General features: G+C 56.2%; 4 protein-coding genes across 4 annotated transcripts; all 4 read right to left on the bottom strand.

The window, feature by feature from the left end:
• Window positions 1-751: 751 nt before the first annotated feature.
• LSCM1_01774 (uncharacterized protein) lies at window positions 752-1,036 on the bottom strand (the record flags this gene model as incomplete). Its single annotated transcript, XM_067319374.1, has 1 exon — window positions 752-1,036. The coding sequence occupies one exon, from the start codon at window positions 1,034-1,036 to the stop codon at window positions 752-754; it is 285 nt and encodes a 94-aa protein (XP_067175923.1).
• A 669-nt stretch (window positions 1,037-1,705) lies between these two features.
• On the bottom strand, window positions 1,706-2,305 carry LSCM1_01773 (uncharacterized protein; the record flags this gene model as incomplete). The annotated part of the gene is made up of 1 exon (XM_067319373.1): window positions 1,706-2,305. The coding sequence occupies one exon, from the start codon at window positions 2,303-2,305 to the stop codon at window positions 1,706-1,708; it is 600 nt and encodes a 199-aa protein (XP_067175922.1).
• Window positions 2,306-4,893: 2,588 nt separating this feature from the next.
• On the bottom strand, window positions 4,894-7,197 carry LSCM1_01772 (uncharacterized protein; the record flags this gene model as incomplete). Its single annotated transcript, XM_067319372.1, has 1 exon — window positions 4,894-7,197. One exon carries the CDS (start codon window positions 7,195-7,197, stop codon window positions 4,894-4,896), a length of 2,304 nt encoding a protein of 767 aa, XP_067175921.1.
• A 1,920-nt stretch (window positions 7,198-9,117) lies between these two features.
• Window positions 9,118-10,599, bottom strand: LSCM1_01771 (uncharacterized protein; the record flags this gene model as incomplete). The annotated part of the gene is made up of 1 exon (XM_067319371.1): window positions 9,118-10,599. The coding sequence occupies one exon, from the start codon at window positions 10,597-10,599 to the stop codon at window positions 9,118-9,120; it is 1,482 nt and encodes a 493-aa protein (XP_067175920.1).
• Between the last annotated feature and the right edge of the window lie 3,314 nt (window positions 10,600-13,913).

Genomic DNA, 13,913 nt, shown 5'->3' with positions numbered 1-13,913 from the left:
CTTTTTTTTCGTTTCGTTTCTTCGTGAGATGAGCTGTGCAGTATAACAGAAAAGGGTGCAGGACGAGGTGAAAGAGAACGAGGCGGCAAAAGAACTGCACCCGACAGCAAAAATATCGGCGTCGCCGCCAAGTAAAGAGATGTGGTGATTCACGATGGTTGTGGGCAAGAGGAAACAGAAGACGAAATGTGTACGTGAGATTGGCGGCATAGAGAGAGGGAGAGAGAGACAGTTACGTGTGTGTGTGTGTGTTGTACGAGAGACGCCGGCACCAAGAGGGTGAATGGGTGAAGGCGAACAAGAGAAGGCGCATCCAGACGGCCTACTCAAATTCAATCACGAGTGTGCTCTCGCCTGCTCCTAAAGAGGATGGCGCACTCTGCGTTTCGTACCTCCTGGTACATGCGAGGACGCTTACCTAGCGGCTCTCAACGTGCTATGTGCTTGATAATCCTTTTCTTCCTCCCTCGAAGTGTTTTTTTCGTTTGCGAACTCATCTTGCGCAGTAACACGCGTGGAGGTCTCTCTTCACTGACGAATTGATCTGAGGGCGACTGCGTACCTCGTGGAGAGGAAGTCGAAGGGTACACGGACACACACACACACAGAGACACAGAAAAGGGGGAGGAAGTGAGAGTGGGGGCCCCCCTCGCCCCGAAAAAAAAAGAGATGTACGTATGCTTGTTAGTATGAAGGCCTCACGGGAACTCCAGTAAAAAGAGAGTCGTCAGGCCCCTCGAAAGCCCATAATTTAGCTGTACCGCTCAACGAGATCGTTCCTGTGGGTCGGAGACGGACGCGCATCAATTGTGGAGAACCGCCGGGCAGGGACGTCGTGAAGGGCCGCGTGAATGCTCTGTGACTTGCGCAACGCGCGTCGAAGTTTCATTTCCTTTTGGTTGCTCACGTACACGGCTCTCCAAGCGACGCCTACGATGAGAACGATAGAGGCCCCCATGAAGACCTTTTTCCAGAAGGTCGTCCAGGGGGACGACAACGGTGCTGCTACGGCGTCTGGCGACGCGTCTGTTGCCATGGCGTATGCCTGAGAGCCGAAGAGTGTTTCAACTAGAGCCTTTTCCACTGACGCGCTGGTGCGCATCTAGATGTCGGTGAGGAGGGACGGGGGAGGGGGGCGAGACTTGAAAAGGCCAAAGCGTTCGACAACACGTTCCCAAGTTGGCATGGGGAGCATGGCGATCAAGTGCTCGCGTGTTGGTATGTGTGTGTGTGCGTTTCCAGATGTGGGGTAGCATTGGTCCGGGCCGCGTCGGAAGAGAAGCCATGCATAGCCGCCGAGCTCACATCGCACACGCGAGCCCCCTTTGGTTGTACACAAAGGTACATGTACACCAGCTCGCTCTAGTCGTGGATGGCAGACCGCACTCTCCGCTGATGTACTATTCCATTGGTTTTGGGCTCGATCGACCTTGCTGCAGCTGACGCGCTCTTTAAACAGACACACTCATTCATATTCGGCTGCGATGTGCACACGAAACCAACGCCCAGCATCCTTGTCGATCAGGCGATTCGCCGTCGGCGCTGGCACTGCGACGGCGAAGCCCTGACGGGTAGGCGACGGCCCATACAGGGCACAATCCCTTTTTATAACACTCCCTGTGGTTTGCCTCGATGCTCCGGTAACACACCAGCACCGAAGTGAAAGTGTGACCGGCTGTGGGCAGCGGTGGACTGAGGCTTTTGTCTAGTAACTCCCGACGCGCGGGCCAAGATAGGGGGCGCCGATGCTGCCGACCGCCATGCCGCGCTCGGATTGCGGGGTTTCCGCGATGACGCGCAACCGCACCATCGTGTCCTTCTTGATAGAGCGGCGATCGTCGTGGCTGACCCACGCAGCGGTCTCCGCCTCGAAAACCCATTCCGGCCGTCCCGTCTGGCTGTCCTCGCCCATTTGGTTGCGGTTCACAAAAAGCTTATTGATGCCGTAGACGCTTGCCCAGAAACCCGTCTCATCCACGTCACTCACCAGAAGGTCGAGTACCTCACCGCGATGGAGCTTCAGCACCATCGCCTCATAGGTAAGCCGGAACGATACACTCCCGTCGTCTAGTACCTTTCCTTGCAGTGTCTCCGCATTGAGGATATCGAGCACGGCGATCACCATCGCAGAGGACTTGCTTGCCGTGGCGAAGTCGAGTGCGATGCTGGCAACGCTGTCTGGCGCCGGAAGCGACTTTCCCTCAACCGCCTCCCGCAGGAAGGTCAGGAGACTACGATTCAGCGTATTACACAGGTCCGCCGGCTTCACAATCACCGTTCGCTGAAGGACTATCTTGTAGAACATTCTCGCGTCCCCCCTGTCTCGTCTTCCGTTCGCGAGCGCGTCGGTATTTATGCGTCTCCGTATCTGCTGTGCAAGCTATGTGACGGGATCTCCGGCTTCGCTAGAGCGACCGAAGGGCTGCTCTTCTCAACTCACGATCACGGCAACGGGAGACGCGAATCAATGCGAGGCGCTGTCACACCACACCGCCACTCCTTCTGTCCACATGATGCCAAGGGGCCGATTAGAAGAGGGATGGCACGAGGAACAGAAAGAATCCAGGAGATGGCGTGGATGAGCAACGTGAATGGCGATGGTGCCACAGATTTACTCGAGTCAAAGAAGCCAAGACGCGTGCAGGCGGTAGAAGGGTGAGAGAGGCGGTTGTCATGGAGAAAGTCAGGGAGGTCTCTTACGAAAGCTCCTTGTCCTTCTCACGTGCGACAAGCATGACGGCACGCACTAGCTCCACATCGAAGACGAGCTTCCGCCATTGCCACCACGATCGCCGCGCCAACAGACTGTCCTTCACGAACCGCATGTGTCTTCTCGGCTACTTTCTGTTAGGTGTCAGGAGTAGCAACGTTTAGTGTCTGTTCGGTCATTGACATGATTTCGCTCGAAGGTACCCGAGAGGGGAGCGGGAGCGCTTACAAGCAGAAAAGAACAGAATCAGCTCGCATACACGTAGATGATCACACGAGCGCCACCCACCAAACCCAATGCATAGCCTCTAGCAGCCTTTTAAGCAACGGAGAAACGAGCATGCAGTGTAATACGCAGTATCGAACGCGAGAAGAATCTCAGCCGAGGCTGGAGCTGGTGCACCCCGTAGGCGTAGACGGCAGCGTGAAAACTGAACGCCACTGTCTCCAGAGAAAAAAAAATATGTATCTATCACGCGCACAAACAAGCGAAGACAGGCCTCCGCGCAAGCACGAAGACCATCGTTTCTCTTTTCGTTTAGTCTACAAATAGGCGTGCAGCGGAGGAGCAGAGGAAAGGCCAGCGTGCACACGTACTATATCGTGTGAGAACGAGAATCGCATGTACGTCTCCTTGTTTGTGCGCGTGTATGTAAGTGTGTGGTAGAAGGGAGAGGGGTTATGACGTCAATAGGGGAGGGGGAGAGAGAAAGAGAGAGAGACGGAGCGAAAAAAAAACGGAAGGCCATTGCCGACAGGGGAGCAAAGAGGAAAAGGGATGGAAATGTATTCGAGGCGGGGCAGTGGGGGAACGACGAGGTGGGTGACGTCGGGAAAGCATCCAAACCCAACACACGAGAGAAGGAACGCGGTGTATCACACGAGGAGGGCGAAGGGTGTCGGAGGAGTGCAACAGCAAAGGTGGCGAGCAGACAAAGACACATACTGCAAGAGACAAAAAATGCGTGGCGAAGAGGCGAGAAGAAACTCTTCAAGACGAACGGCCACGCATGCGCCCGCCCGCAGAGCGCTTCAATCGCAGACGTCGGAGAGGGCCTGAGGCGGGGTGCGAAGGGTGCTGGACGAGGGCAGCGGAAGGTAGCACTAGAGAACAAAATGGCAGCCACATGAAGAGCAGAAGCAGCGACACACACCATCGCCCATGAGAGGAAGAGAAGACGTTCACCAGCGGAACGAGGAGCCGCGTTGTTTCTCCTCAGGCAACCCACTTTCTGCAACAACATTGGAAGTGCTCGCTTGAGCCGGGATGGGGGAAGGGGGTTGGTGCTGGTCAGAGCGTTGAATATGCATATATACGCCCATCATCATTCTTTTGACAAAAGGCGGCGCGAAAGCAGACATCAGTCGCAATGCCCCCCTATCGAGGCCGCCATCCATCACACGCACAAGATGCGCTTTTCTTTTGAGTGTTGGAAGACAAACGCAAACCACCCGACATCGATTGTTTCGTTTCGTTTTAGCTCTCCTTCAGGCAGGCCAAAGAGAGAGAGGAGGGGGTGGGAGAGCCCACCAACGCTCGACATGCGACATCACTGGATGTTTGCTAAGTGCTCTGCTCACTCAGTCGCACAGACACAAGCCAAGAGCGCGGTCGTTGCTCTCCGACGCCTTGTGTGTTCATACGGACGCACACGAGCGCATCGTTTGTAATGGACAGGGCACCTGAAGCGTGAAGAGGCGTCGGCAGGAGCGACAAGGAGCGCAGAGGCAAGCGAATGAAAAAAAACATAAGCACCCGTGAGGCTGTAAGGTGTCGGCGGGGCATACCCTTCTATGATAGGAAAGCTATGTGATCGCGGTCGCAATAGTGCGCAGCTACGGTCAGAAGCCGTCGTGCTTCCATGAGCTTTCCCCGAGAAAGAGGCTCCGCCGCGATAAGAGGCTCGTAGAGTGCCGAGGCATCGTACACCATTAACGCTAACTCCGAGAAAAGGAAAAAAGAAACCAATAGCAGTTTATTCGCCGTTCCCACCTTTCTCACTTCTACAGGCACACGCTCGCAAGCATATACGTATACAGAAAACCCGTCGGCGCGAGGCCTCCGCCTCTCCACAGGGTACGAGAGGTCGACTCAGCCCATCCTCCCGGCCAGGTAATCCTTCTCCTGTTGCCAGGGGGTATGGCTTTGAGGCCGTGCCGCCATTTTTTGCTGCGCTTCCCTCGTCACACGGAGGTGCTTGAGCACTCTTCGTGGTACACCTTCACGCTCAGCCGGCAGCAAGTGAAAAAGCTGCGTTTGTTGCTCCATTCAAAGATGACTGTCCCCATCGAGGGGCAGATGTAGTGACCCGCCTCATTCTGCACTCTTCGGCGCGGCACCACGAGCAGCATCGCGCCGTCGTTAGCAGCGGAGACGAAGACAGCCGAAAAGGTCACGTAGCGCTCGTGCTTGACCGCAAATTCCCAAACGATCTCACTTTGCGCATTCATGGCAAAAGACAGCTTGCGGGACTCTCGCGCCTTCAGCACAAGCCGCTGGGCGGTGCAGCGGAGACGGTTAAAGGCGAGTCCTTCCTCACCAAACTGCTGAGCCACCTGCTCCGTGTGGCTGTCGCTGTCGCCGTCACCTAATGGCGTCGTAATGCTCGAGTGCGCGTCGCCGGGGCTACGGTTGGCTGTCGTCGAGTGTGTGTCGAGCATTGTAGCCATGGAAGGGATACAGCCACCAGGGCAGTGGCAGTTGCCCCCCAGCTCCTGCGGTACAAGAGCACTGCTAATATTATTGCACAGCGTGGAAACCGTATTGAACTTACTACAAAACGTTACCTTTTCCCGTGTGGCCTTTGTCAGCATTCCGCGCAACATAAGGTACGACCAGCTCACGACGGTCGTGCAATTCGTCACGTACAAGTGGTGCAGCAGCTCCGGGTAGTGGTGCATGTTCATCTGAACAATGGCGCGCACTAAAACAAGGAGCGGCTTGTACAAGTATCGGCGAAACTTCACCCCCGCACAGTCCACCACAATCACAAAGGAGCCAAGAAGAGAGCATCTTTGAAAGCTGCTAGGGGAGCGTGTGGGGGCCGGTGACTCGCATCCCTTGCGCTGTCGGTTCATGCATGGAGTTGACGGCAGGAGGTCGTGGAAGATGCCGGCGCTCTCGCGGCTTCGGCGATTACAGTACCGGATCAACTGCTCTAGGACTAGAAGCGCGTAGGTGTTAAACAACATCACCAGCACGCGCGGCTCTGCATCGATTGGGGTGAGCGCGAACAACTCCTCCATCAGGCACTTCGAGTGCAATCCACCGAGACGGCAATACATAATCGGATGGCCCATCAAATCCCAGTAGTGAAACGAAAATGGCACGTGCTTCGTGATGACGGCAGCGATCGGCTGCAAAATACCATGGAAGTTGAGGCAGTCGGCGTAACGAGCGTTCAGTGTGGCCATCACCGCCCTGGCCGCCCCCGCCGTGCTCAGAAAATCTGCCACCTCCTCCATATCGTGCGTCTCCAACTCGTCCGCCTCCGCGTCGCTCTTCGCGCGCTCGCTGCAGCTGCCCACAGACAAGATGGAGTGAAAGCGACTGTGCCGTCTCGCCTCAGAGGTCACCGTAGACACACTCGCGTGCTGCGACGCCAAGACATGTGGCGAGCACCTCCCGCTCTCGAAACGGAAAAGAGGGAGGAGCGACCAAAGGGAACGCAACAGCGCTCCACCGCCTTTCTTGTCATCGCACTTGTGTTGCCGCTCTTTTGATGAGGAGGCCCTCGCCGACTCCACGTCGCGATCGATCCTGACGCTTTCATCTGCCTCGAGGGTCTGCTCGTTTGCAGGGCCAGCGGCCGGCGTGGAGGACGAGGCTGCTCGCGATACCCTCACGGACTGCTGCGTGGACAGGCAGCCGCTATGATTGAGGTCCAGTCGGGTTGACTGATCCGACACTGTCGTCCCCGTCAGGTCGGCGTAGAGCCGCCTGCGAGGGGTGTCGCCATATTCGATCGACTCGTGTTCAAGCCGAAGTCGCCCCTCAGCGTCTAGACGGCGCTTGCTGAAGGAGGTGTGACTCATAAACGGAAGCCGTAGCTCCTCGCACATTGTCCGCTGTTCAAACCCCCGCATCGGAATAATGCAAGGAAACAGAGCCATCTTGTTCATGTTCTGCTTCTTGCGCCACTCGGCAGACCGCGCCATACGCTCTACTGCTTTTCGGATGTTCATGCCGCTGCTCTTGAGGTACCGGTACACAACGTAACGCGCTTCGCCGGGCGTCAGCCCATACGAAAAGTCAGCAAAGTACTCCATGGCCATCACACTATCCACAGTCTGGCACGTGGGCGTCGTGAAGGTGCCGCTACTTGCCACGCGCCCCTTCAAGATGTCCAGGAGAGCCTTTATAGCCTCCGTCACTTGTTGCTCTGCCTCCCCATTCAACTCAACGCAGTCTGTGGTAGAGGAGAGGAGGTCGCTATCCTTGTAGAAGGAGTCTGTTCGCTCGACCGGCAGCCGCTGTGAGCCGCTCATAAGGAAAAACAACGGACGCGCGCGGGAAGCCAATACGATACGATACGAAAAAGATGGATGTGGGTCATGGAAAGAGGTCGACAGGATGCCAACGAAACCGCCGTCATGTACCACTCCGTATATGCAGCAATGAGGTGCGATTACGCGGAAGGGCCATGCAAAACGCTCGACGCCACCACCCGCGCCTGCGCCTATCAAAGAGAAGAGCGCAGGTACCGAAGCGAGCCGACCAGTATTGCCGGGCCGATCGTTGTAGCGATTAGAGGCTGCTGCGCGCGAGGGACCTCCGGCTAGTTGAGACACGAGAAGACGAAAGGAAAGAGGGATGAAGTAATGGGAGTAGGGGAGGGAGTGAAAGGAGTGGAGGGGTAAGAGGGCGCTTCGGGGGCACCGCTGTGCGACTATAAATGGAAGAAAGAACGCAGTCAAGCAAGCAAAAAAAAGAGAGGCGAGGCCCCACCTCACAACCAGGATACGCCACCCAGGGCACACAAACGAGGCGAGATGCGCTAATGCCGATCGTGCGTGCTGCTACTCACTCGGCAAAGGAGCGCTGGCGACGCTCCCCGTGGTGGAACTGTCGGCCTCGCACGTGCGCGAAAGCACAGAAACAGAAAGGAAAGGCGCAGATGAAAAGCGGAGGGGTTGAGAAGCGACAGGAACGCAGGGTGGTAAGATGCTCAAGAGAGAGAGGGCGGCCAACGCGCCGCGCGTCCCGGCGCGCCGTGGCGAGTCCTGCCGAGAGAGTCGAAGAGGGCACCCTCATGAGTGTGCGAGAGAAGCACGCACTTTTACTATGTCGTGTATATTTGTCATGAGGGTTGAGATACACACAAGCACACACACACACACACAACTTTAACGCGGCAAGCAAGTGAAAGTAGCTGTCCGTCCTCCACACTGCTTCGCGCTTCCGCCTTCGGAGCGCGTGTAAAGCAAGGGCGGGGAACACCCTGCCACCGCGTGCGGATCACCTTTACTTAGTGCTTCGTTGGAGTAAGCGGCACGGGCCCCCCAATTTGCTGCATGGCGGAAGGGAAAAGACAGCGTGGGTCTCGGACAGGGAGAGGCACACCCATGCAGTCGACGAAGACGACAACAGGCAATTTGAACTGTGAATGTGGGGCTTGCAACGGCAAAATGTGTGCATAAAAAGAAAAAGGGTGTGCGTGAGTGAACCGCGAATTACTCATGGCATGGACAAGCGCGTCCATCCGGAGAGTCGAAGAGAATGATTAGAGAACGCAACCGGTGAGAAGCCCGGGTTACAGCAACGGCGCAGTTGTGCAGCTGAGCTCACACTCGCTAGACAGTGAGCCCAGTGAGAAGCAAGCAGAGAGAGAAAGAGAGAGACACACGCAGACGCACATAGAGAGCGAGAGACATTCACTCTCAATATGAGGAAGAGAGAGGGGGGTAGAAAAAACCTAAAGAAAAATATTTAGTAAATAAATAATAAACAAACAGAGAAACAGGAGGCCGAGACAAGCGAAGCGCGGACAAGTTCTCGAGAGCAGCCGGACGAGGAAGGGGAGGAGGGAGGAACGTTACGAAGACGTGTAGAGGGAGAAAGAGAGACATGCAATCAGCAACAACAACAAAAAATGCAGCGCAGAAGAGAAGAGTCACGATGACAGAAAGGGGAGAGAAAGAGAAGGTCATGTGCGGATAAAAGCGGACGAAGAGTATACCGGGAAGCGCACACATGCACACGCACATGCAGCTCGCTGACCAATTCAGAGCACCGGACTCAAGAGAGAGAGAAAGGGGGGAAAGGCAGTCAAGATGCAGACCTGCAGTCTGAGTGCAGAACCGCTGGGAATGCTTTTCTCCTTGAAGACGCTGCTCTCCACCGAGCATGTCTCATAAAAAAGGAAAAAAAGAAAGAAAAGAGAGCTCGCTGGCTGATAGCTGAAACACCTACCAGGTAGAGTATTTGTGGTGCAGCACTCGGTATTGCACTTGCCGACCTTGCATCCACGACCCCTTATTGCTCCACGTGAGGGTCAGCATTCCTGCTTCTGCCGGCTGGAAAGAGTCAGCATCCATCGACAGTTTCTCGTCCTTCAAGGTCAGCGCCGCGGCTCCAGTGCTACTGTGATTGAAGTTGTGCACCTTCACTGTTTTCGAATGAGTGGCGGGGGTGGTAGTCGGGGTAGCTGCCGACTCCGCGTCACCTGTACAACACAAGCTGCTGCGGCTGGCCTGCTTCTCAGCGTATGGAGAGAAAAGAGCAGAGAAGTGCACCTCGCGCATACCATCGACGGCGAACTCCCAAGTCAGCTGGTCACCGGACTGCAGCTCGTAGGTTTGCACAAATTGCTTGCCCCTCTTGATGCCAACCACCTCTGTAGCTGCGTCGCTCTCGCCGATTTGGCTACTCAGCTCACTCGTACCGCCCTGGTCGTCATCCTTGTGCTTCGTGTAGCGCGGAAGACAGCCGCCTTCACAGTCGCAGGCACCTCCCAGCTCCCGCGGAATTTTGTCATCGTCGATGAAGCGCCTGAGAATCTGTACCCCTTCCTCCTTGTTGGAGCTGAGAACCAGCTTGGAGCGTGTGCCCTCATCCAGGCTGCCTTTCAGCCAGTCGTATACGATTCGAAAAAAAGACGGGGCATTGATGATGAGGAGACGGTGAAGCATCTCGGGGTAGTGGGCCTGATCCACTTCGAAAATGGCGCGCAAAATTTGGATGTAGCGCCGCTGCACCACCTTGAAGCTGAGACCTTCCATGTTGATGATCACAGTGACCCCCATGATCGCCTGGCCGCCGCCCTCCTTTGACACCTTGTCGGCATACTGAATCAGGTAGTACTGCACCTCGTTCATGTACATGTGATACGGGACAATCACATCAAGAAGTGACTTGCCGACAGGTGTGATACCCGCCAAGTCGCGGAGAATCTCAGCCACGTTGGCATGGCCGCAGCAGTCGTACAGTACTGGGTGCCCACTCTTGTCCCAGTAATGGTACACGTTCACGTAGGAGGTCTGCAGCGCGCGGTAGCACCGCTCCACGTCCGAGACGCCTTCGCGAGGATAGAGGTGCTTTCCGTGTGGCAGCTCCCTGAGCATGCTGCACAGCTCCTGTTCGTCGAAGCCTCGAAGTGGAAAGGAGGAAGGGAACAGCTTCCACTGATCGATGCCGTGCTGCTCACGAAACGCTACCGTCTTTTCGACCATCTTCAGCGCGTGCCCAATCTTCCACTTCCGCGCTTTTAGTGCCTTGTAGCCAAATATGCGCCGCCTCTCTTTCGTATGCTCTCGAGCAATGTAGGGTGGCATCTTTCCCTTATACCGCTCATCCAGTTTCGCCAGAAACGCTTCGATGTCGGCCTCTTGCTGTGCCGTGAGCTCCTCCATCTCTGGCACCGTCGCCGGCACCTCTGATGGCTTCACCATTTCCCTCAATTCGCTTGTGGTGGGTGTTCTTGGAGAGGGATGGAGGGATGGATGCGACGGGAAGTCAACTTGTTCCGTCTTCGGCCGCAGTAATGTGTAGCGCACCGAGGGGAGAGCGAGAAAAAAAATAGCAGAAAGCGTGTAAGGGCGGTAATGCTGTGCAACGATTACAACAAAGCCCTGGAAGTATGCGAAAGACACACACACACATACACAAAAGCAAAAGCAAAAAGGGCAGCCCAATCGATCTGAAAGACGCACGTTGTGGTGGTGATCTCCTCCAAATCGATTTGTTGGACGCAGCCGCCAACGTTGTCTTTAGACACAACAGCTGCTATTCAATTCAAACAAGCGCACAACCGCTAAGCACGCATGCCGCACCTTATGCGAGAAAGAAAAAGAAGAGAGAAGAGAGACAGGAGGGCCGAAAGGGGGTAGGAGGGAGAGAGGCATGAGAATAGAAGCAGTGGCATTGAACGCAGTGGCGAAGTCCACGTAGCACCCGCCAAGCAGTGACAAAAAATCAGCCGTTGCATGTTCGCGACGGCACCAACGACCCTGTGATAAAAAAGAGAGAGAAAGCGCTCTTGACATAGCCCACATACCACGCGTCCCAAGCGCGACGCACTCTATGTGGTCCGTGGAACGGCGCCGCGGTACTGAAAACCTCATGGACGATTACCCATCGCGATACACGCAGCTGACACACTGCGCACGGGGCACCTTGACCCTGGTGATGGGCGAACGACAAGCGAGCAAATGTGAGTCCATCTCTGCTCTCCCTCCTCGACTGCGCCCCTCGCGCGGGAATGGGGAGGTGGAAAAGTTAGGTACGACGCTGACGAAGAAACGCACAGCAAGCGAGACAGGGAGGGGAGACAGGAGCCCCTGGACAACGCGAAGAGTTCAGCAAGACAAAAAAAGCCGTAAAGGCATATGTGAGACAAAGTAACAACGGGCATCCTCTCGTTGCCAAGACAGAGACGCAGCCGACGAAGACGCCTTGGCGAAGAAACAATGTCTACACCGAAGAAGTGAGTCATGCCGGGTGGCGTTGAGGTCTTGACATGCCCTTGTGGCTACTGGCCAAAAAGTAATTCTCGAGTGAGAGCAGGAGGTGGCCACTAGCACGACGAGGGCGACGGATGAAGTCATCCCTCTCGTCTCACCTTCAACATGTGCCTTCAAAAGCCACTGAGGAGTTGCCACTAGGCATGACCCCGAACCCTCCCCCGGCCCATGGCGTGGTGGTGCAGCAGCGGCGCAGAAACGCGCCGACTCGGGCCCTCCGTGCACCGCCACCTCCGACACGCCCAGGCCACGCCGACACCGTGACCGGCCACATCCATGGAGACAGCAGCGCAGCACCACCGCCCACTCGACCCGCCGACAGCGATGGCACGGAAAAATCCCTCCGACCCGCCCATGCGTCGCGGCCGCTGCACCCGGGGCCGCCAGCACAAGAGGAGTGCCACTTGGCATGCAGATGGGAAACCGCTTTGCTTGCACTCACGCAGAGCGAGAGAGGGAGAGAGAGGGGGGAGGGAGGAGGAGAGAAGCGGGGGCATGGGAGGCTGCAGGGGCTCTAGGAAAAGATGCCCCTGAAGTCCGTTTGTAGACCTAACAGCGGAGGAAGCGATAGAAATGCAAAGGAAACAGCGGCAGCTGAATGGCAACAGCGAGAAGGCCGCGCCGGGCACACGCTGCAAGGAGAGCACAGCACCGGAGCAGCTGCCTGCGACTGAGAAGGGAGAGAACACTCCATGCGTACTTGTCGTTGGCTCCTCCTGCCCTTGATCCACAGGCGTCTGCATGCGATCGAGCAGGAAATGCGCATTGCTGATCTCCTCCGTCGGTGGCAGGGGAACCGGCCATGCATTAACGCTGAGCTTTCTACATACCGGTGATGCGCTCGCCATCTGGGGCTCACTGGATCTATACTGGCTCATTCTTTGGCTTAGGGTACGCGTGGAGTCGCACAGTCTTCATCTCCGTTGCGGTGCATTGCCACGCGAGCGTCCCCCCACCCCGTCGCAAACGTGAAGAGGCGCGCGTGACGGCACATACTCTCTCGAGGGATTTCTGTCCTCGCGTAGGACTCCTTGGCGGAAAAGGTATGCTCAAAATATGAGCTGATGCACTCCTTTGAGGGAGGCGGACATTCTGCGTGAGGCGGGCAGATGTGTGCACCTGCTGCCGCCGAGTCCACGATTCGCATAAATGGCGAGAGGGTAAGCGACACCAGCAATGCCAAGGTCCGTAGTGGTGCTCGAAGAAGACGTGAGTGCAGGAGGAGGGGTGTACAAAAATTGGGCTGAGGGAACCAAAGATGACAAGAGAGGTGCCCCTTCAGCGGACGCCGTACCCCCGTTGGCAGAAAGGCCCACTAAATTCTTGAGCGGGGTGCCTCTTCGAATGCGTCTCGTCAGTCCGCTCTATGGAGGAAAAACGGAGGACAGCCCTTCCCCCCTACATGCACAATGAGTCAGGGAACAGCCGTCTCGAGTCTCATCCCTCGGCGCATCCGTTAAGCGCCCTTGAGGATGTGAGGGAATAACGTTGCGCAGACTCGACGCTTGGCATGGACAACGCAGAACCACAGCTTGCTTTTTATGCGGGTGTGTTGACACCAAGTGGTCGCAGCGCACATCATCGTCTCTTTAGCGAGAGCCTGTAGAGCACGAGCGGCACCGCGTCGAATAGGTCCATGAAGAAAAAAAAATGTGTTGGGTTTCGTTATTTTTCACATCCGGCTCGTTTTAGCTGGATCCTCTCTGTAACTGTCGCGAAAGAGAGGGAAAAAAAGGTAGAAGCCAGTCGCTGCCTCGCCATTCACTGAGGGATGTCATAGACGCGTGTACACATATGTATATATATAGAGAGAGATGTATGTGTAGGGCCGTAGGTGCACGCGCGCTCCTCGCAGCGGCAGACGTCGCAGGCGCGCACACGGATACGCGCATTTGCCCGCTCTCAGAAATGCGCGTTACCAACGGAGGCCCGTGACAGATAAAGAGGCCCATGTGCGCGTCACCGTGCGCCGAACGCTTACACATGCCAACAGACGCGGTGGTGCTCACTTCTACCGCTCCACCGTTTCCCTACCCCGCACGCACGCACGGACACACTGACGTACTCATGCATACACCAGTCCCAAGGGGAAGGCCCATGACATATCGAAAGCCCCTCCCCCGCTCTTTTCCGTCTCCCCCGTAAAAAGAGAAAAAAAAAGGTTCCGTAGACGAGAGAGGCGCGCACGTACAGCCAACAGAGCGAACGCAAAGAAAAGCACACGAAACGAAAAAGGAATCATC

Source organism: Leishmania martiniquensis, chromosome 32 (assembly GCF_017916325.1).
Source record: "Leishmania martiniquensis isolate LSCM1 chromosome 32, whole genome shotgun sequence".
Taxonomy (NCBI): Eukaryota; Euglenozoa; class Kinetoplastea; order Trypanosomatida; family Trypanosomatidae; genus Leishmania; species Leishmania martiniquensis.
Note: the sequence above shows the minus strand (reverse complement) of the source record. Positions and strands in the feature narration are given on the sequence as shown.